The 21735-nt window shown below is 64.0% G+C and overlaps 1 protein-coding gene across 1 annotated transcript; it reads right to left on the reverse strand.

Annotated features, from left to right (window-relative positions):
* Positions 1-246: 246 nt before the first annotated feature.
* TEAD3 (TEA domain transcription factor 3) lies at positions 247-21710 on the reverse strand. The gene is made up of 14 exons (XM_054722314.1): positions 21661-21710; positions 20575-20792; positions 11135-11386; positions 7968-8032; positions 4904-4966; positions 3907-3918; positions 3220-3357; positions 3063-3112; positions 2435-2496; positions 1475-1608; positions 1142-1315; positions 828-968; positions 582-734; positions 247-432 (listed from the first exon to the last, which is right to left on the reverse strand). Exons 1-14 carry the CDS (start codon positions 21708-21710, stop codon positions 319-321), a joined length of 1626 nt encoding a protein of 541 aa, XP_054578289.1. The 3' UTR covers positions 247-318.
* Positions 21711-21735: the final 25 nt, after the last annotated feature.

Here is a 21735-nt window from a genome sequence, read left to right on the forward strand (position 1 = left end):
CCACCGGTCACAGCTCCGAGGGCCCGTGGCCACACACACCTGAGCCAAAGGTGTCCTCCCGTTCGAGGCTGGGCAGACCTAAGTGATGGTGGCTTGGCGACCCAGCCAGGCTGCCCCACCGCTGAGCCCCCCTCCCTTCTCCCACAGTTAAAGCGCAGAACAGTGGCGGGGGGTGTGTGCTGGAGTAGGTGGGGAGGCCTCCTGGCCCTGGGCCCGAGGCCTGGCAGGCAGATGCATCCTCAATCCTGGACCCCCGGTGCCAGGCAGGTGTGTGAGAAGAGGCTCGTCCTGGATCCTGGTGGTGGGGCGGAGGGCACCCTAGTCTTTGACGAGCTTGTAGACGTGGTGCTGGGCCCCGTGCTCGCTGGTGGAGACTTCAAAGACAAAAGCAATGACGAGCAGGGTCTCCTGGGAGTCGCGGCTGGTGACCACCTGGGGCCGGGCGGGAGGATTCAGGTCAGGCAGCGCGGGGCCTGGGGTGTGGGCGGAGCAGCTCCCGCTCCCCTGGGGGCTCGGTCACTTTCTCTGAGCAATGGGTCTGGCCTCCCTGGAGACCCGCCGGCCCACACCTGCCCGCTCACCTGCAGGATGGTGAAGTTCTCCAGCACGCTGTTCATCATGTACTTCTCGGGCAGGTGCTTCAGCTTGTGGATGAAGTTGATCATGTACTCACACATGGGCGAGCGGTGGATGCGGTACACGAAGCGCCCGTTCTCCAGCTGGGCGTACTCGGTCTGCAGAGAGGAAGGCCTCGCTGGGGCCTGCTCCTGGCCGCGCCCCCCCCCCATCCTACCCCCCCCCACACTCCCCCCCAGGGCCCCACTCACCTCCACCTTCTCCACCACCTGCTTGCCGAAGGAGCACACCTTGGTGGAGACGCTGATGGTCATGCTGTCGGCGGAGCTGTACTGGGAGCTGACCCCGTAGAAGGCGCCCGGGCCCTCCTGGATGGTGCTGTTGAGGTCGGCCTGCAGGAGGGGCGGGCGGCGTGAGCTGCTGGAGGCCTGAGGGAGGCTTCCGCCATCCACGTGGGCGTCCTGCCCGCCGCCCAGGCCCTGCCCACAGCCACGGGGAGAGAGGGAGCCAGTAGGGTGGGCCCGAGGACTGCGGGTCTGGGCGCGGGGGCGGCCGGGCGGCTCACCCAGAACTTGACCAGGAAGAAGGCATTCGGGGGGCCTTTCTCGTAGAGCTCCTTCAGCCCGCCCTTCTTCTCGGGGAACTTGTCGTAGATCTGACGCACGTCCACGGCCTCCAGGGGCGGGTCGGAGAAGGCGGGGTTTGTCTGGCCGATGTGCACAAACAGGTGTTTGCTGTACTGTGGGGAGGGCCCAGCACCGGGTCAGGAGAGCAGCGGCGCAGGCGGGGGCGGGGGGCGAGGGCAGGGGGTAGGCCTGTGGCTCCCCCCCTCCCCCCCGGGACCCGAGCTGTGGCCCTGGACCGCCGCAGGGTCCCCTCGCCCCACCGAGCACATTACCGTGTCGGGGTCGCGCTGCACCTCCATGAAGGCGGAGTACTCGAGGAGCCGCAGGCGGGAGGAGGCGATGGTGCGGTCCTGCCACGCGGGCGCCGAGGCGGCAGCCGGGGGCAGCGGGGCCAGGGGCTCGTAACCTGGGGGGAGATGACCCTCGTGGGCGGGGTGCGTGGTCCGTGCGGCGCCGCCCCTCCCGCTGCTGGGGAGGCGCAGCGCTCGCCCCCTGCCTGCGGGGTGTCCGGTACAGTGTGCACCCTGCCCGCCTGTGTGGGGCCCTCGTGCGCACACAGCGGGTTTTCCCTGAGTCACTGTTAGCGGGTGTTCAAACAGGAAATACAAACATGTCAAACGGGAAAAATAAAAGTTACCCAGCCCTGGCCAGTGGGGCTCAGTTGGTTGAGAGTCGGCCGGTGCACTGAGGCCGCGGGTTCAACTCCGGGTCTGAGCACAGGCCCAAGTTTCCACTGGATCCCCAGTAGGGGGCGCGCAAGAGGCAGCCGATGGATGTTTTTTTAAATCGATGTTTCTCTCCCTCTCCCTTCTCCTCTCTAAAATCAATAAAAACATATTTAAAAAATTATCCAGAACCCCAACACTTAGAGAGAATGAAATTCTGTTAAGACGTTGGTGTACTTCCGTACAAGGAATTTTATATACATACAGTCTATAACTGTGATACTGTCGGTGGTGTGCACTTGCAGCGGATGGGGGGCGGGGACGACACTGTAGAAGGCAAGGGGGCTATTCCTGGTCTGTCCCGATCCCTATAGATGCCACCCACCCCCCTCTCCCAGCGTGCACGCGCGCGCGCACACACACACACACACACACACATGCACACACACACACATGCTCACACGTGCTCACACATGCGCACACACAGCTGGGCCCGAGCGCTTCTGAGCAGAGATGCAGGTGCCAAGGGAAGGTCGGGTGGTGGCGGCAGCCTCCTGGGGAACTTACTGCTGAGCGTCGGCGGCAGGGGCGGCTGGATGGGGTAGGCTGGCTGTGCAAAGGGCTTGATGCTGCAGACAGGAGCACAGCCTGGTTAGAGGGTCACCCCCTTCCCTACCGTCCGTCCAGCCTAGTCACTTGGGGTCTCCTCTGGGATCCCAGCAGAGAGCCAGCAGCCTTTCTGCAGGGGCCCAGAAGTCTGCTGACCAGCTTTTGTTTGCTTCACACGGTAACTTTTGTGAAATCCTGCTGCATCTCACAACTGACGTGCACATTTAATATGGCGTTTCAACCCCACCCTGAAGAGCTGCGCTTAAACTGAGGGTGTGTCTCTGGAAGAAAGTCATCTTAGAATTGAAGGAACCGAGTACACTTGACTACTTGACTGAGAGATGAATTCAGAGATTAACTGAATGAAAAATAATTGAAGGATGGATGACAAGTGGATGAGTGGGTTGATGAATGAACAAACACGTGAATGAATAGACAGATGCATTAGCTCTCTTACTGGCGCGCTCCATCCCTCTGTTTTTGAATTAAAACGGCTCATTTGTTGCTGGAACCCAGATGAGAGGGGAAGTCAGTGCGGCTGCCCAGGGAAAGCAGAGGGTTGGGAAGGGTGCACCAGGATACTCACTCCTGAGAGGGTCCGGGCTGCTGTCCCAGGAGAGGGGGGCTGTTCCAGAACTGCAGAGATGGGACAAAGCCAAGGGTCCCTCAGAATCTATGATCCTCACCCCCAGCCCTGAAGGCAGGCCCTCACCAGCCCCACCTCCCAGGACCCCGTAAGGTACCCGAGAGGAAGTGGAGAAGACGGCCTGGGGCAGAGGGGAGGGCGGGCTGAACTTGTTCTGTAGCACGCTGGCGGAGACAATCTGGGCAGAGGACATGGACGCCATGCTCTGGAGGGCTTTGTCCTTGGAGACTTGGTCCTAGGGAAGGGAGGGGCCACATGAGGGCAGACAGGACAAGGGCTTGCCCGGGGCCCCCCTCCCAGGCTCTGGAAGTCCATGTCTGGATTACAGCCCCAGCTCTGCTGTGTGGCCTAAGGAGGCCTCAGCCCCTCGCTGGGCCTGTCTCCTAGTGTACATCACCCCTCCAACCACAATGCACAGTAAGAAATAATTTTATTTTATTCTATAACCTAGCATGTACCTAAATATTTCCCCTCATGTGTGTCACGCACTGTCACGCTTTCTGTTCTATTTCATCAGTGGTTCTCAAAGTATGGTCCTGGACCAATAGCCCCAGCATCACCCGGAAGCTTGTTAGAAAGGCAGATTTTCAGGCCCCCGCTCAGGCCCTCTGAATCAGAAGGTCTGGGGGTGGGGCCCGAAATCTGTCTTCACAAGCCCTCCAGGCGATTCCGGTGCATGCTAAAGTGTGAGAACCTGTTCGACTGATTTACAATCCAGAATTTGAAAATCCCATATTAGGTGCTCTCCCCCCAGGTCCCCTTGGGGAGGGGGAGTGCTACTTACCAGGTTCATGGCCTGTGAAGGAGAGGGAGCATGATTAGAAGAGGCACAAATGAGGGCTATATGGGGTGGGGGCATGTCTTCTCACCTCCCTCCACCCCACGCCCACCTGGCTCCCAGCTTCCGGGGAGCCCAGGGAAGCTGAGGCGGCTGTGGACCTCCCCGGCCCCCTCCCCCGCCCCCTGCCACCCAGAGGCAGTGTTTATAAGCTGGGGGTGCCCTGGACAGGGTAGGATGATGGAGGGCAGGCTGGAAACCTAGATGGTGGACCAAGCTGGTGTCCCTGGGGTCTGCCCATGTCCCAGGCTACTGGGCAGCTATGGGCAGAGAGAAGAAGATGCAGCCAGCAGCGGCCCTGACCAGGGCCCAGGCCATGAACCCAGACTCTCAGACGCTCAGGCCCAGAGCAGCCAGGATGGAGTGTCCAATGCAAGAACAGCCATGCCCACACAATAGCTCTGCCAGCCAATGCCCTCCAGCGTCTCCTCCTGCCCTCCTGAAGTCCCCGTGCAATTAGCAAGCAGCAAAGGAGGAAGGAGGAAAAGGAAAACGGAGAAGAGAGGGGGCCTCAGTGGCCCGGATGGTCTTCCTCTCCTTCACTGTGGGACTGCTGTCCTGCCCCGTCTCAGGCCCTTGTAGCCTGCAGCGGCCTTGGGGCTTCTTGCTCCTCGGCCCCCCGCCCTGCCCCGAGGGGGGTCAGGGAGCAGCAACAGGCCTGGGCAGGGCCAGGCCAAGCGGCAAGGGACCCCATACCTTCAGCTTGGACTGAATCTCCCGAGATTTCCGCCTGGCTAGAACCTGCAAGTGGCTAGAGACCTGTAGAGAGAGAGAGAGAGAGAAAGAAAGAAAAAGAGCAGCGAGTGGAAGAAGAGGCAAGAACAGCTGCAGCCGGAAAAGAGGCACAGGGGGCCGGAGAGCGGGCCGAGGCCGAGGCCCAGCGGTGCAGGCAGCAGTGGAGGCGCCTAGGAGGGGCTGGAGGCCCCAGCCAGGCCCAACGTACCTTGATGCCAACCTGGTACTCCCGCACCTTCTTCCGAGCTAGAACCTGTATGTGGCTGGACACCTGGGGCCGCCCCGCGCCCAGCCAGAGAGGGAAACACACAGTGAGGAGCGAGCACGGCGGCCTCGTCTCTGGGAACAGATGTGCCTGGGGGACTCTGGGGCCCCCGGGGGCAGACACTCCGCAGCCCTCCAGGCAATTCTGCTTTCCTCTTGGCCCTGTTCTGATCAAGAGCCTACGGGCTTCTAGGACCACCAGCTACCACGGCCTCGATCTTCCAGTCACCCCACCCGCTCGCCGGCCCATCGGCCAGGCCTGTCCCATCGCTTTGCTCACGCCGCTTCTTCCCCCACAGGCCTCCCTGCCCCGTGGACTAACACGTGGCAGTAAACAGAAAGGCACACAGTAGGAACTCCCATCGCGTTTCTCCTCCAGCACCTCCTCCCGGAGGCCTGCCTCTCCGGCAAACCGGAGCTGGTCACGTCAGGGTGGGTGTGCCCGGGCTGGGACCCCAGACCCTTCGAGGACCTGACCCTGAGCCTCAGAGAACCTAAACGCCACTTCCTCCTCAAGCACCAGGGAACACGCGGCTCCTCTAGGCACTTCACATCTCCGCTACCAGCCACCGCTGTTGGCTTTCTTTGCTGGTAGTTTTTATTCCCACAAAGAAACAGTTTCTTTTTCATCACAGACTGAAAGTCACTACGTATGTGATGCTGGGCAGCCCCCATACTACTTGGTTAGGACCCCGGCGGGGGCTCCTCACTCGCCTCAGACCGCGCAGAATCAGACCCAGGTCGGCGAGATGACCGACCGCGGCGTGGCATGGCAGCAGGTGACGCTGACTGCACACGCCCGGGTGCCCAGCACGCCACCCACACCCACTCATCGGACTCTGCAGCACCACTAAGAAGGCGGCACTAGTATTGTTTCCGACTTACAGATGATGAAACCACAGCACAGAGAGGTTAGCAGCTTGTCCGAGGCCACACAGCTGGGGGCTGGGGCTGGGAACTGAACCGGGCGGCCTGACGCCAGAGGCCCCTTGCTTCCCCCACAGGCTACGCTGCCTGGACTCCTCCAGACCCTTAACCCAGAGGACCAGCTCCAAATGGCCAACTCGGAGGCAGTGGAAGCCACACAGGACTTAATCCTGTGTTATATTTAGCTGGGCTTTAACAATATGAAGGCATTGTACTTGCTGCTCATGGCAAAAACCTGCATTTTTAAACACGGAAACAACCTTGTCTGTTAGCTGCTTGCTCTTTGAGACACAAACACACACACCTTGTCCTCCCCACAGGGGATGGGTCCCCTGTCGAGGAGATATTAGATCTTGGAGTTAGAAGAAAAAATGAAGTTAGGGGAGTGCCGCCCGTGCAAAATGACAAAGGCCAGTGGTTTTTAAAGCTCCGAGCTCGCCGACAGCTGGTTGTGTTTATAATTAGTGTTTTATAATTTTATTTTATAATGAAAATAAAACTTCACTGGCCGGCCAGCCTTCACGGGATACTGGCCAGGCGCGGGTATAACGCGGGCCCAGAATGAAGAGCTCTCTACCCCTCTGGGCCTCAGGTGCCCCCGCCCCTTCCCCCCGACAAACGTCTGTTGGGTGAGGCAGGACACGCCGAGACAGTGCTTCTCCGGCATGGGGGGGGGGGGGGCAGAGGCTGCAGCGAGCACCTCCCCGCAGGGAGGCAGCCGGAGTTTGAACCCAGGGGTCCGACAGTCAGTGTTCCTGCTGCATCCCAGGCTCCAGGGCCCGTGAATGTCCGGTTCCCTGCTGCATCCCTAGTGCCTGGAACGTAGTAGGAGCTCAATAATTTGCTGAAGAAGTAAATGCTGTGTGACCTGAGCCGGCCGAGGGCAGTGGTTCATAAATGCTCCCGCACTGGGTAGTGGACTCGGAATCTCCCTTGGAGACAGCGGGTGGGGCAGCGCAGCCTGTCTCTGCGCGCAGGGGAGGTGGGTGCAGGGTCCAGCCCAGGCAGACCCCAGGGGGGCGGAGGCTGAGGGGCAGAGGGGGCCTCCACTCCTCCAGGAACCTGCCTCAGGCTGCCTGTCTCCCAGGCACCCCCGGGCAGCCCCCCGAAACAATTCCCTCAGGCCTCCTGTGCACACGCTGCTGCCCTGACTGCCCGCCGCCCAGTCATCTCTCAGCTCAGCGTGTTTCCCATCCCACCCCCCACCCCCACCCCCACCCCCACCCCCACCCCCGCCACTGCCCAGCCACCACTGCTGTTGATCTAGGTCCCTGCCTGGCCCTAGCCCATGGCCGCTGCTCCAGGGCCAACATTCCCACCACCTGCCCCAGCCACTCCCTGCTCTAGTCCCTTCCATGGTCCCGGCTGGGCTGCCGCCAGGGGAAACCTGTCCCTCGGGCAGCTGAACCTCTCACCACGGGCCCTCCGCTCTTCCTACCCACTCCCCCGCCCCGCCCTCCCCCCCACTCCGCTGAATGAAGGCTCTTTCCTGCCTAGTGGGCTGAACCCTGGACCCACCACCTACCAGCCAGGAAGTACCTTAACTTCCCTGTGCCTCAGTTTCCTCCTCTGTCAATGGAGGGAATTACTGCACCTACCTCTAAGGCTGCTGTGAGGACCAAGTAAAGTCACACCAAGCAGCTCTGTAGGGAGCCGTCACTAGCTGTACCCCCTCCTCAGCGGAGAACCGCTCCCGCTCCCGCTCCACCTGCAACCCCTTCCCCTTTAGGAAGGCCCCCAGCTCCCCCCTCCCTCCCCTACCCAGCCTGGGCGAGATGCCTGCCCCACACGCACACCCTGCGCGCATCCGTCCAGCCGTCTGTCCCCTGGCCGGCCAGTGGGCCTCTCAGGGTGACCAGGGAGCTGCCACAGCTGCCGGGCCGGTTCATCGGTCACCGAACCAGAAGTCTTGGGCGGGTGGTGGGTGGTCAGAGAAGCCAGTGGTGAGCGATGATGCAGCTCGAGGGGTGTGAAGTCACCGGGGGGGGGGGGGGGGGGGCGGGCAGCTCGGGACAGGGCAGTGGGCACGGGAGGGGCCGAGAGCGTGCAGGCAGAGGGGCCACAACATCAACAGTCTCTACCTGCTTTCTCGTCCGGGTCTTCCCCGTCCTCAGCTTAATATAGCGCGCGATCAGCTCATTCCGACCTAGATGGGCGTGAGAGGAAAAGAGTGGCTGGTGGCTGGAGACGGGACCCGCACCAGGCCCTTCCCCCACTCCAGCCCCCACCTCAGGGCACAGCAGGGCTGCCAAGGGTGCTGGGGAGGCCCCAGGTGCTCCCCCACCCCTCCAGGGCCTGGGGCTGCTCCCTGGGGGAGGCGGACCCATGTCAGGCGGCTGGACAGGTTTCCCTGCAGGACAGACAGGGGCAGGTGTGGCCCAAGGGCAGGACAGCTGGGCCCCTCACCCCCAGCCCCAGCAGCGCTTCCTTCCTCCAGGCCGTCACCAGCTGCAAGCCTGAGTGCCGATCCCCCTGAGGGAGGCCTGGCTGGGGTACCCCGTGTGAGGGAGGCCTGGCCAGGGTACCCCGTGTGAGGGAGGCCTGGCTGGGGTACCCCGTGTGAGGGAGCCCTGGCCGGGGTACCCCGTGTGAGGGAGGCCTGGCCGGGGTACCCCGTGTGAGGGAGGCCTGGCTGGGGTACCCCGTGTGAGGGAGCCCTGGCCGGGGTACCCCGTGTGAGGCAGGCCTGGCTGGGGTATCTCTGAGTGAGGGAGCCCTGGCTGGAGTACCCCGTGTGAGGGAGCCCTGGCCGGGGTACCCCGTGTGAGGCAGGCCTGGCTGGGGTATCTCTGAGTGAGGGAGGCCTGGCCGGGGTACCCCGTGTGAGGGAGGCCTGGCTGGGGTACCTCCTGTGAGGGAGCCCTGGCTGGGGTACCCCGTGTGAGGGAGGCCTGGCTGGGGTATCTTTGAGTGAGGGAGCCCTGGCTGGAGTACCCCGTGTGAGGGAGCCCTGGCCGGGGTACCCCGTGTGAGGCAGGCCTGGCTGGGGTATCTCTGAGTGAGGGAGGCCTGGCCGGGGTACCCCGTGTGAGGGAGGCCTGGCTGGGGTACCTCCTGTGAGGGAGCCCTGGCTGGGGTACCCCGTGTGAGGGAGGCCTGGCTGGGGTATCTCTGAGTGAGGGAGGCCTGGCCGGGGTACCCCGTGTGAGGGAGGCCTGGCTGGGGTACCCCGTGTGAGGGAGGCCTGGCCGGGGTACCCCGTGTGAGGGAGGCCTGGCCGGGGTACCCCGTGTGAGGGAGCCCTGGCCGGGGTACCCCGTGTGAGGGAGCCCTGGCCGGGGTACCCCGTGTGAGGGAGCCCTGGCCGGGGTACCCCGTGTGAGGGAGGCCTGGCTGGGGTACCCCGTGTAAGGGAGGCCTTGCTGGGGTACCCTGTGTGAGGGAGCCCTGGCCGGGGCACCCCGTGTGAGGGAGGCCTGGCTGGGGTACCCCGTGTGAGGGAGCCCTGGCTGGGGCACCCCGTGTGAGGGAGGCCTGGCCGGGGTACCCCGTGTGAGGGAGCCCTGGCTGGGGTACCCTGTGTGAGGGAGCCCTGGCTGGGGTACCCCGTGTGAGGGAGGCCTGGCCGGGGTACCCCGTGTGAGGGAGGCCTGGCCGGGGTACCCCGTGTGAGGGAGCCCTGGCTGGGGTATCTCTGAGTGAGGGAGCCCTGGCTGGGGTACCCCGTGTGAGGGGGGCCTGGCCGGGGTACCCCGTGTGAGGGAGGCCTGGCCGGGGTACCCCGTGTGAGGGAGGCCTGGCCGGAGCACCCCGTGTGAGGGAGGCCTGGCCGGGGTACCCCGTGTGAGGGAGGCCTGGCTGGGGTATCTCTGAGTGAGGGAGCCCTGGCCGGGGTACCCCGTGTGAGGGAGGCCTGGCCAGTCGCTGTCTTCTCAGTGGCCACGTGTCTGCAAGCTCTGTGCGGGGTGCGCCTGCCCTGGCAGTCCCTGCCCTCTCTGCCACAGCAGGCAGGAAGCACCGGAGTCTCCCCGCACCTCCTACACGGACAGTCTCTGTCAGGATGTGTCACTGAGCCTGTCACCCCAGGTCAGGTTACCAGTGCCTGCGCCCTGAGCCCACCTGGCCGTCAGCCTCGGGCTGGGGGACTTGGCCCGGGAGAGGGGTGTGTGGGAGACATGACTAATTGTCTGTCAGTATCCTCAGGGTGTATACTTCTTACCCCCCAAAGCCAGGCCCCCTGCCCCTCACCTCGAGTCTCCCCAGAATGGCCACATTCTTCAAATTCCTCTTTGATGACAGAACCAGCCCCACTGCTCCTCCCTTCCTGCCTGCCCCTCTCCACCCCACTCCCTCCACCCCATCCAAAAATACCCGTGGGGCTGCCCCGACACCAGCCATCCAGCGCCATCGGGGAGGGGGCAGTGGGGCCGGAGCGCTGTGCTGGGATGGGTGTGGCAGTGGGTGGGGCAGGGGACTCACTGGGGCAGCCCTCCGCTGCCTCCTTCCTACGCCGCCTCCTTCCTACGCTGCCCTGGTGCTGGGTGCGGGGTGCGGGGAGGGAGAGGCTGGGCCTCCTCGCTTAGCCAGGCTGTCAGGGAGGGCTGGAGGGAGCTGGCAAGGAGCCAAGCCAAGAGGGGTTGAGTTATCCCAAAAATGCAGCTCCGGGAGAGCCCTCAGCACTGGGCAAGAGGGGAACACTCCCTTCTGGAGGCAGCAGGTGGGCAAGGTGGCAGCGAGGGCCCGGGAGGGGGGGGCCGTCCCCCCAGCTGGGGAGGGCCTGAGGTACGGGCCGTCTCTCCAGCCTCTTCGAGCACAGCCCCTGTCCTGTGTGGCTGCCCACCAGCCTGCAGGCCTCCCTCCCACTCGCCGGAGGGAATTCGCAAGTGGGACTCCCACCCTAGGCCTCACCCCTCACCCCTCACATCCTGCCAGGGAGGGACCCTCTCCCAGGCCTGGCCTGGAGCACACTGGACTGACCCAGTTTCCTGGGCCCACTGAGTCACCCCGAAACCTCCAGGGGCAGTGGGGAGGAGAGGAGAAGCAGATGGGGTGCCACGCGCTGGCGGAGGGGTGAGCCCGGCGTGTTTATGAGGAGGATCCAGACACACAGGCTTGCACGCACAGACTCGCCCGCCCAGCGGCTGGCAGCCTGAGGACTTGGCCAAACCGGTTGGGTGAGGGGGCAGAGAGCAGGGGGCGGGGCGGGAGGGCCAGCTGCCTCCCCAGGCCCGCCGTGTCCCAGTGTCCCGCGCCTCCCCACACGCGCCTCCCCACACGCGCCTCCCCACACGCGCCTCCCCACACGCACCGTACATCTTGCCCTCGTCCGACAGGATGATCTTGCGGCGGCCGCAGGGCGGGTAGATGGCCAGCGCCTCCTGGAAGCTCTGCTCGATGTCCGGGCTCCACACGCCCTCGGCATCGTTGTCCAGCCCCTTGTCCAGGCCCTCGGACCCATCCTCCCGGGCTTCCCCGGGGCTGCTGCTGGCGGTCCAGCTGTTGGACGCTATTGTGCTGGTTGCTCTGGGCTCTGGGCCTGAGCCCACTGGGCAGCCTGAGCCTGGGGGCAGACGAGAGTGAGACGTGAGGGCCAGGGTCCTCCCAGGCCTCAGCCTCCTGGGGGGGTGGCGGGGAGGGCAGGCGCCCTGGGCGAGGCGGAGGTAACCAGAGGGTAAGGGATTCGGCGCTGTGTGACCTGGGAGAGGGATTTCACCTGTTCGACCCCTGGTCCTGGAAAATGAGGAAAGGGTCCCCTTGAGGCTGTGAGGGTTGAACTGGATTACGACAAGTCCAACCACAATGCCTGACTCATACCACTCGTGGTGATCAACAACAACAACGCCTTGTATCTACACCACCCGTTCGTGGGCAAAGCACTTCCCATTCATTCAATCCTGAAATCCACGGAGGGCGGCGAGGCGCGGTGCCCATCGTGCGGGTGAGGGAAACAGGCTCACCAGCTCACACGGCTGTCAAAGGCAGCAGGATGAGCAAGGAGAGGAGGATCCGAGGGCAGCCCCAGGTGTCTGCAGCTCTGAGGGGCTCCTGGGCTCCTCTGCCAGCTCCTCCTCCCTGTCTCGGGGATCCCCACCCCTCCTTCTCCCCCAGCATCCACACAGCCCTGCGAGGACCTGCTGTGGGCGAGGAAGGGTGAGGGGGCCTTGCCCAAAGGATAACTCTCGAGAACCCTGCCAAGGAACCTAAACTTGGGGCAGGAAGCGCCCAGGAATTGCAAGGGAGCCGCTGGCTGGCGAGGGAGCAGCCGAGAAGGTGCCAGGCCAACAGCCTTGCTCAACCCCACCCGCTCCTCCATCCCACTTCCTGTTCCCGCACCTCCGGGCCCACAGCGGCCCATAAACCACCCACATGCCCGCCCCGTCCTGGCTCTGTAAACTCCGAGTTCCCTGCAAACGCCAGGCTGGGTTATTGATTTAGACCACACACCCCCAGGTCTCTTCTCCCCCCCCCCCCCCCACCCCCGCCAGGCAGACCCAAACCCCTCACCCCCTTCAGCCTCGGGATCTGCATGCCCAGTCTATACCAGGGTGCTGGGATGGATAGATCCTGGGACTTCGCTCTGGGCTGCAGGGCAAGCAGGGGCAGGGCAGGAATGGGGGGGACCCCCTCAGAAACCAAGAAGGGAATTCCCCCCCTCAGACATGAACTCCAGGTCCTGCTGAATGGTGGAGGGTCTCCCCGTGGGGACGCCTGTTGGCGTAGGAAGCTTGAAGGAGGTGGCTAGTGGCATGGGATGGGAGGGCCTGGGAGCCCTTGTCAGATGGGTACCGAGTGTAGACTCAGTACAGCTACGGATGGCAGCACTTGCCAAAGGGCAGGCACTGCTCTGGTGTGTCACACACACTGACTCAGGTAATGCTCACAGTAACCTCTGAGAGAGATACCATTATTGCTCCCACTTTACAATGAGGAAACCAATGAACAGAGAGGTTAAGCAACCTGCCCAAGGACACACAGCTAGTAAGTGCTAGAGCAGGTTCTGAAGCCAGGCAATCTGGCTTCAGTCTCTTAACCAAGGAGATGGGGCTGAGAACTCCAGCACCTGTGCTAGAGAGGAAGCAAAGTTGTCATGGCAACCACGCTGAGTGTGCCCAGTGGGGTCCAGACCAGGGGCACCCCTCAGCCCAAGTGGCTGGGGCAACTTCAAGTCCCCGGCACCCCTCTCGGCGGGGGCTCCCAGAGCAGCAGGAACAGCGCTCGGGGCCGGGCAGCCAGGCAGAGGCAGCCACACTCTGTATCCAGGTCTCCACCCAGGACCGTACCCCCATCACAGCCTCACCTCAACCCCCAGGCTGAGTTCTTGGAATAAAAATGTGGGGGAGCACAGACTCTGGGGACACAGAGACTCCTATACTAAAGAAGTTGGGGCCCAGGGCTCTCCCCAGGTTGATGCTGTCACAGCTGTCAGCGGGAGGCAGGAGGGGGGCTGCAATGAGCTACCCACCTCCCCCCAAATCCTTCCTGCGGCCTCGCTCAGGGCAGAGGAGGCCCGGGGCATGGGGGCCCCTGGCAGCCGACTTTTCAAAGCAGCTTTCTTGCCTCCCCCAAGTCTGTCCGCCTCCCCCCACCAGGCGGTGGCCCCCCTCCCGGGGTGATGTCAGCCCCGCCCCGCCCCCCGCAGGAGCACTGTGGCCAAATATGGCGAACACAGCAGCTCGGGAGCTGGGACAGACGGGGGTGGGGCGGCCCTGGCTGGGACCGTTGGCAGCTGGTGAGGGGGAGGGGGTGGCCGCAAGGACAGTCCAGGAGAGGAGGAGGACCCCCGTGGCCCTTCCGCAGGCCCCAGCACGTGCCCGTCTCCTTTTCCAGGAGCACCAACACGCGCACAGGTGACCCCGCCACAGCCACGCACAGCAGCACGTGTGTCAGGTGCGCTGTGTGGGTTCCACGCACAGAGAATGTGTCCCCCAGGCTGAGCACGCCCATGGGCAGTGGTGGGCAGGCAGCTGCTCCGGGCTGGGCGCCGAACTGGTCTCCCCCGTGGCACACGCGGAGGGCCAGCCCGGAGTCTGCAGGCTGCTCTGGTCCTGCTGCGGGTGAGGCCAGAGGCCAGTGGGTGCCGCCCTCTGCTTAGACCCCAGACACGGGACCCAGCGGGGCTGAGGGAGGCTCTCAGCAGCTGCATGGCTGGACGGAGGCAAATGTGGGGCTCAGTGGGGGGGAGGGGGGGGGGGGAGGAGAGAGCAGGCCCCCTGGGTGGCCGCCCCAGCCCAGACTCGGGTCTCATCTCCCTGTACAGGCAGGGCTGGGGGTAGCGGTTCCCCCCCCAGCCCCAGCCCAGCCCCAGCCCCAGCTCCCTGTCCTTACTTGCCCAGGTGGCTAGAACCGCTGCCTTGCTGGGCTTTCCACCAAGAGGGGAGAGGAAGAAAGACCTAAGCGAGGGACAGGCGGGTGGAGGTTGAGACGGCTGGAGGGGAAGGGAGAGAGTCTAGGGGAGTTTGGAGGGGGGAACAGAGAGGAGGGGGATTAGAGGGCCCAAAGGGGAAAGATCAATAAACTCAGATACAGGAGTGGGCAAGCTAGGAGACAGAGAACAGAGGAGAGGACAGGACAGGAGAGGAGGGGGGGGAGAGGAAAGGAGGGGAGGGGAGGGGAGGGGTGAGGAGAGGAGAGGAGGGGAGGGGAGGGGTGAAGAGAGGAGAGGAGGGGAGAGGAGAGGAGGGGAGGGGAAGAGAACAGAGGAGAGGACAGGACAGGAGAGGAGAGGGGAGGAGAGGAGAGGAGGGGAGGGAAGGGGAGGGAAGGGGAGGGAAGAGGAGGGAGGGGAGGGGGAGAAGATAGAGGAGGGGAGGGGAGGAGGACAAAGGAGAGGAGGACAGAGGGGGGAGAGGAGGGGAGTGAAGGGGAGGGGTGAGGAGAGGAGAACAGAGGAGGGGAGGAGAGAGAAGGGGGGTGGGGGGAGAAGTGAGGAGGGGAGAGGAGAGGAGGGGAGGGGTGAGAAGAGGAGGGGAGGAGAGGAGGGAAAAGGAGGGGAGGGGAGAGGAGGGAAAAGGAGGGGAGGAGAGGAGGGGAGAGGAGGGGAAAGGAGGGGAGGAGAGGAGAGGAGGGGAAAGGAGGGAAAAGGAGGGGAGGGGTGAGGAGAAAGAGCGGAGGGAGGACAGGGGAGGCGAGGAGAAAAGAAAGAAGAACAAATGCAGAAAGACCCAGAGGCCAGGGCAGACGCAGAAAGAAGGGAAGGCCATACTGGGGCTGGGGTCAGCCACAATGCCATGTCCAGGACATCCCCACTCCTGTCCATCTGCTCCTCCCGCCTCCTCCCATCCTCACAGACGACCTCCGACCCCCTCAGCACAGGCCCTCCCGCCATCCCTCCATGGCGATAGGCCCCGGACCTCCTGTGGTCCCATCTACCTTTACCCTCGGTCCGACCAGCCGGCCCTCAGGCTGCGGAGGTCAGAGGTGCGCAGGGTGGTGCAGGGATGGGAGCGAGGAGGCGGAGAGCCGGCTCTGGCCCTGGGGAGATAAGGGGCACCTGCGGCCCACTCCCTGTCCTGGGGCCAGGCTGCTGGAATAACTGGCTGGACAGCTCCAGGGACGAGGCCAGAGCTGGGGCTGCAGCAGAGGCGCCAGGCCTCCACCCCGGTGGCCCCCTCGGCCTCCAGACCTAGGCTTGGGCTCCCCTCTGCCCCGGTGGACGGGGCAGGCAGACAAGGCAAGTCCAGGCAGGTGTCCCCCCACATTTACTCCTCCCCTTGCACCAGCCCCACCGGGCGGACACACCGAGTCTGTGGCCCTGCGGGTCTGGCGGCCGGCAGCTGTCCACTCTGCAGGGGCCCAGCCCCTCAACGTGTGGGAGGATGACGGAAATCAGCCGTTCCATCCTGAATCCCACCCCAAACCCGGGCTGGGCCGGCCGGCCAGGGGGTGAGGAAGGGGAGGCCGTGGGTGAGCGCTAAGGGAGCCTCTCGTGCTCCCCCTCCTCCCCACCCAGCCACAGCGAGGCCAGCTGTTCTCCAGCTGCCAGAGCCTCCCACTCTCAGAGCTCTAGCTGGGACCCGAGAGTGGGGAGGGATGGGGTGATGGTGCCTCCCCCAGCTCCGGTCCAAGGACCCCCAGGGACCCTGCCAAGTGGCCACACCCTCCAGGCTGGGGAGGGAGCACCCTCCCCCTGGAGCAGGGTCGGGTTTTTACAGGAGGAAGCAATTTGCAGAGTCAACTAGGAGGGGGATGGGGGCCTCCTCCCCTCTCCCCGCTTATTAATGTGCTTCCAATTTGGGAATCAAGACTCAGCACCCCCCCCCCCCCCCACTACGCAGGGCACGGCGTCTCAGGGAGCAGAGGAACCCCAGGTTTCCTTCTCCAAAGCTGGCCCACAGTCAGCACCCTGCCCCCACCCGCAGTGAAGGGTGGGAGGGTAGAGACTTCACCCTCCTGCAGAGAGGGGGGGCCAGTTCCCACTCCTCCCTTCACCCCCACCCTGAGATTCTGTCCTGTCTCCTCATCTTGTCCACCTCCAGCCAAGGCCTGTGTCCGAGTTTAGGGGGAACAGAGATACAGCTAATGGGTAACTTGGGAAACTGGGTCCCACAGTTCTCAATTCACATGTGGTGCCCCCCACTCAGGCTGCCTGCACCCCGGCCGAGTCACGAGAGTCGCGGTGTGATGTCTTCCAGAGACACCGGCCTCCCCGGCCCGCTCCCCCGAACCCACACTGCCCTGCCCGTGCGCTGCCACCGGCTTCCTCTCCTGCTTTCATTTTATTGTGATAAAAACATGTAATATAAAATTTATGACTTCAACACTTTTTTAAAATCTTCACCCAAGGAAGTGTTTTTATTGATTTGTTTTGTTAATCCTCACTGCAGGATACTTTTCCATTGCTTTTTAGAGAGAGTGGAAGGAAGAAGGAGAAACACAGAGAGAGAAACATCGATGTGAGAGAGACACATTGATTGGTTGCCTCCCACACTTGCCCTGACCCGGGGCGGGGACTGAGCCTGTAACCGAGGTACTGGAATGGAACCCAGGACCCTTCAGTCTGAGGGCCAACGTTCTAACCACTGCGGCACCCGGACAGGGCCAATTTTAACCATTTTTTAAAAAATATACACTTTTATTGATTTCAGAGAGGAAGGAAGAGGGAAAGATAGAAACATCAATGATGAAAGAGAATCATTGATTGGCTGCCTCCAGCACACCCCACACTGGTGATCAAGCCCGTAACCAGAGTATATGGCCTGACCGGGAATCGAACCATGACCTCCTGGTTCATGGGTCGACACTCAACCACTGAGCCACAGCGGCCAGCCTTAACCATTTCTAAGTGCACAGTTCAGTGGCATTAAATGCGTTCCTTCTTGTTTTTAACAGGTATCTTTTTGATGGTCCCCCACACAGACGCCGCATGCATTGAGATCAGGCCCCCAAATTTGTCCCACGGTCCCACGCCACGCCTGGCACAGCCCTGAAGGATGTCGCCCACACTGTCCTACAGTCCCAAGCAATCCCAGGTAGTGACCACCCACAGAGGCGTCTCCGTCACACCCGGTTCCCTCACACGCAGCGCCAAGCAGCTTCCTTGGTGCCGTTCCTGCACACCTTCCTTCACTCGCAGCCTCACGGCGCTGAGCAGCCCTCCAGGCCCGCTGTCTCTCACACACTCACTCACACACACCCATACCGTCACTTTTTCTCATACAAAGTGTCATATACACCTGGGTTCCCTCCCCAGATCTCCACCAAAAACCCGACACAAAAACAAAACAAAGGTCACATACGTCACACACACAGAGCATGAGAGGTTCTATAAACTGAGACCATCTCATATGCTGTTCCTGCACATACAGCATAAGTAGCCACGCCACAGCGCCCTGGGTCACACAGAATGTTACTCGTGCTCCTTCTGACACGCACAGCATCACACAATCGCTGTGTCCCTCACACACGCAGAGCATCAAAATCCCACCCAGGGCCAGACACAGGCTCCCCGGATGGTCCGGAGCCAGAGTCTCTCATAAACACACTTGGTGAGGGCACTCAGTCACACTCAACATCATTCACACCGTTTCTCTCACGTACATGCAGTAGCCGTCACACAGACATGTCACATACAGTCTCTCGTGCATCTGTCCAGCCTCTCACGCAATCGCACAAACTGGTTGTACCTGGTTCTCTCATGCCCGGACCCACCCCACAGACTCCCCCACAGTGTCCCCTGGGTTTCTCTCGCACGCCTCCAGCGGCACCCACAGTTGTAGTCGCCTTTCCCTCTATCACTTCCTGTCCTCTCGGCCTGGCAGGGAGCACAGGAAGCAATCAGCTCTCTAGGAAACCTCCAGGCTGGGGCTGCGGGGATCCCAGGGAGAGGATTCTCCCCGCCCACAGCCTCCTGCGGGACCCTCTCCCATCCCTGTCCTCCGGGCGCAGCCCCTCTCCTGCAGGCAGCCCTAGGCTGGCACCACACCAGGAGGAAGGGAAGGTCAGGGCAAGGCCGTGGGGACAGAGTGGAGGTCACGTGCTGACCTCTGCTCCAGCTCTGACCAGGGAAGCTCCTGCCATGGCCCCAGGGCTGCCCCGAGAAGGTCCGAGGAGACCTGGGTCCTCAAGGCCAGCCCTGGGACTCCCCAGCTTCTGTGGCCTCCATGTGGGAAGAAGAGGGGTGACCTCCAAGCACCTCCACAGGAAGCTGCAGTATTTGGAGCCATCATGGCCCCCAGCTCCCCCGCCTGGCGCTACCAGCACCCTTTTCCCCCCCCCCCCTCACTGAGCTGAAGCCTGTCCCCTCCTCCTCCCGAGCCAGAAGACGGGCAGGGCTGATACACTGAGCCCTAAGGGGTTGGGGGCCGCCACCCAAGTGGCCTCTGATGCCACTCATCCCATCCCGCTTGCCAGACCCCATGGCCACTTTAGCGGGCAAGATCTCCCACTCCACGGGTTTCCCTGTCCCTCGACCCCTGCTGCCTGCAACTGTTGCGGCCATGCTTACCGGGTTTAGCTTCTCCTCAGTCACCCCTGGTTTGTCCTCGCCTTCTTCCTAAGACCACTGGGTCTCCCACGGACCTCTCCAGACCACAGAGGTTCAGGTTCCGTAATGGGAGGGGAAGGAAGACTGACTAGGAGACCGAGCCCCCGGGAGGGGCTCAGAGAAAAGGGACCTGGGAAGTCATTATTCCAAGCAGGGAAACTGAGGCCTGAGAGGCCCACCAAGATGACTCAAGTCCAGCTGGGACCAGATATCTAATTTCTAGACTTCCTCAGCTGAGATGTTTCATTCTAGTTTTAATATTTCCTCAACTGGTAGAAGGTACCCGGTTCTGAGGGTGAGGGCAGGAACAGGCCCAGGACACACACCCCCACAGCTCGGTCCTGCCAATCACTGACCATCCTACTCAGTGCTCCCCAGCCCAAACGCACCAATTAACATTAATTACTGTCCCCTCTCCAGGGGGCCAGGGGAAGGCCCCAGAGGTCAGACTCCCATGGGCTCCAGCCTCTCTCCGAGGGGGGCATCCCTGGCCCACGAAGTCACCCTCAACACAACCCTATTTCCTAGAAGATACATCTGCCCACGCCCTGCCCATCGAGTGCGCCGGGGGCCAGCGTTCCACAGAAACATGCCCTGGGTTGACACCCCTTGGAAAAGGAACTACAAATACCTGGAAGGGAGGAGGACATAATTCTCCCAAATCTCCAACTTTTGGGGACTTGGATTTCCTTTCTTGCCCCAGGCTGCCCCCAGCACTCTGGTCCCGGAGGCCTCACTCCGGGGTGGGTCGCACCTCCACAGAACCAGGCCCCAGAAGACAGGACACAGCGCCCTGGGCTGCCCAGCCCCCAGCCCTATCCCCTGATCTCCCGGCTACAAGTCCAGGCCTGACCTGCTGCTGCCTCTACCTGGAGAGGGAAGACACAGACAAGCCTCCCCTAGGCCCATGCGCCCTGGTCGGGAAAGAATCTCCCAGCCCTGGGTCTGGGCCGCTCTCCTAGAAAGGAGAAGAGGGGGGTCTCGGGGACAGGGTCTGGCTGGGCTGGAGCCGGGTGCAGACCGGCAGTCCCGCCTTCCCTCCCCAGGCAGGAATAAAGGGCACGGCAGACGTGGTGATGGCAGGACGAGCCGCCTTCAACCCTAAAGCCTAGACCAGGGCTCTGAGGACGTGTGGCGAAGAGAAGGCCCCAAATCCAGCCACCTTCGGAGCGGGGCGCACAGCGCTCCGGGCAGGACCCGAACCTCCCCGGACACAGGCGCAGAGCCGGAGGGAACGCAGGCCCCTGCGCCCCGGGGGCACAGCCGGGCGCAGTCTTGCCCCGACACCCCCCACACCCCGGGGCAGCCGCGGGCAGCGCGCGGGAGCCGGGCGCCGAGGCCGGCGGCCTGTGCGGCGGGGCCGGGCGGGCTCCGGGAGCGCGAGCCGGAGTCCAAAGGGCGGCGGGGCCCCGGGATGGGCGCCCTGGGTACGAGCGCCTCCGTGGCAGCCCCCCCAACAGTGCGGTCCCCAGGCCCCGGACCTGACACCCCAGAGGCGGACGCTGGGACAGCTGATGGCAGCGGGACAATCTCCCGGCTCCCCGACCAACGAGTCCCGGTCGCGGCGGGGTGCTGGTGGGCGGGGCTTCCCGGAGAGCTCCCCCCCTTCCCTCTAAACTTCCCGGCACCCAAATCCGGGGCTCCGGCTCGGGCTGGACAATAGTTCAGGGACCCAGCCTCCCTGAGTACCCCCCATTCCCAAATCACAACCGACCGACCAGCCCCCCACCTCTCCCCGCGGGGCCTCCTCGGTGCCCGCGGCTTACCTGGTCCGAGCTGGCGGGGGCGCTCCGCCGGGCGCTGCCGGGCCGCGGGCCGCGGGGCCGCGAGGGGGTCGCGGGGAGGGGGTCGCGGGGAGGGCTGCGGGGAGGGGGCCGCCCGGAATGTGCGGAATGAGCCGGACGCGAGCGGGAGGCGCCGGGCGCGGAGGAGGGAGCGAGCGGGACGGAAAGTTTGTGTTGAAGAGCCCGGCGGGGGGTGGGGGCTGCGGGAGGGGGCGGGGCGCGGGGCGGGGCCGGCGGGAGGGGCGGGGCCGCCCGCACCGGGGCTCCCGCCGTCGGTCTCCCGGGCTTCGCTGCCGCGACTCCAGCCAGCTGCCTGCGCCCGGGCCGCGGGGTGCGCGCCCCCCCTCTCCCCGAGCCGGGCCTAAGCCCGCTCCACCGGCGTGGGGGGCGTCGGCCTGGGCGGGACCGAGGGCGGCGCTCCCGCTGGAGAACGAACTCGCGTCGGTGTCGGGGTCCGGGTGCCGCGTCACGAGGCGCCCCGCGGAGCCCGGCGCCCAGCCTCCGGGATCCCTACCCCCCACCCCGCGCGAGCCGAGGCGGGGCTCCCCTCCCGCCGGAGAGCCCGCCCCCCACTCCCGGCCGGCCCCGCCCCGCCCTGGCGGCTGCGCCCGCCCTGCCCGGACCCGGTTTGTCTGGTTCTCCCCGAGAGGCTTGTTTCTCGAATTTCTCCCTTTCCCCCTCTTCCCGGACCTCCGCGCCCTCCCTCTCGCCCGGCTCCCGGGGCCCGCGGGGGGCGTCTGGCCACGGCGGGCTCGCCGAGTTTCGGTAGGACCGGCGCCGGGCCGGGGAGGGACCCGGGGGCGCCCGGGGCCTGGGCGGAGTGGAGCGGGGAGGGAGGCCTCCCGCCGCCTCGGACCCTCCCACCGCCCGTCCTCTGCGCCGCAGCACCACTGCCCGCCGGCCGAGACGCAGCTTTATTGGGGATGTGCGCACCGTCCTCGCCCCGTCACCCGCCGCCCCCGAGCGCGCGGTCCCAGAGGGGTTAAAGCCGCACTGGCTACCGATCCTGGACAGGAAGTGGCTGACGGGGCGGGCGGGGCGGGGTGTGTGTGTGTGTGTGGAGCGTGCAGGCTAGCCCTGCGACCAGATGTGCGGCTCCAGCTCCAGATGTTCTTCATCTGCTTCGGACCCGCCGTCTGAGCG

The sequence above is a fragment of the Eptesicus fuscus genome, chromosome 10, assembly GCF_027574615.1.
Source record: "Eptesicus fuscus isolate TK198812 chromosome 10, DD_ASM_mEF_20220401, whole genome shotgun sequence".
Classification (NCBI taxonomy): Eukaryota; Metazoa; Chordata; class Mammalia; order Chiroptera; family Vespertilionidae; genus Eptesicus; species Eptesicus fuscus.

Bases quoted from the DNA above. Each gene is read 5' to 3' on its own strand.
- TEAD3 (XM_054722314.1), bottom strand. From the start codon at position 21,710: ATGAAGAACATCTGGAGCTGGAGCCGCACATCTGGTCGCAGGGCTAGC. The intron at 2,497-3,062 runs GTGAGTATCCTG...TCCTGTCTGCAG, and splicing joins CAGCCCGGACCCTCTCAGGA to CATCAAGCCCTTTGCACAGC. The intron at 433-581 runs GTGAGCGGGCAG...GCCCGGCCCCAG, and splicing joins AGAACTTCACCATCCTGCAG to GTGGTCACCAGCCGCGACTC.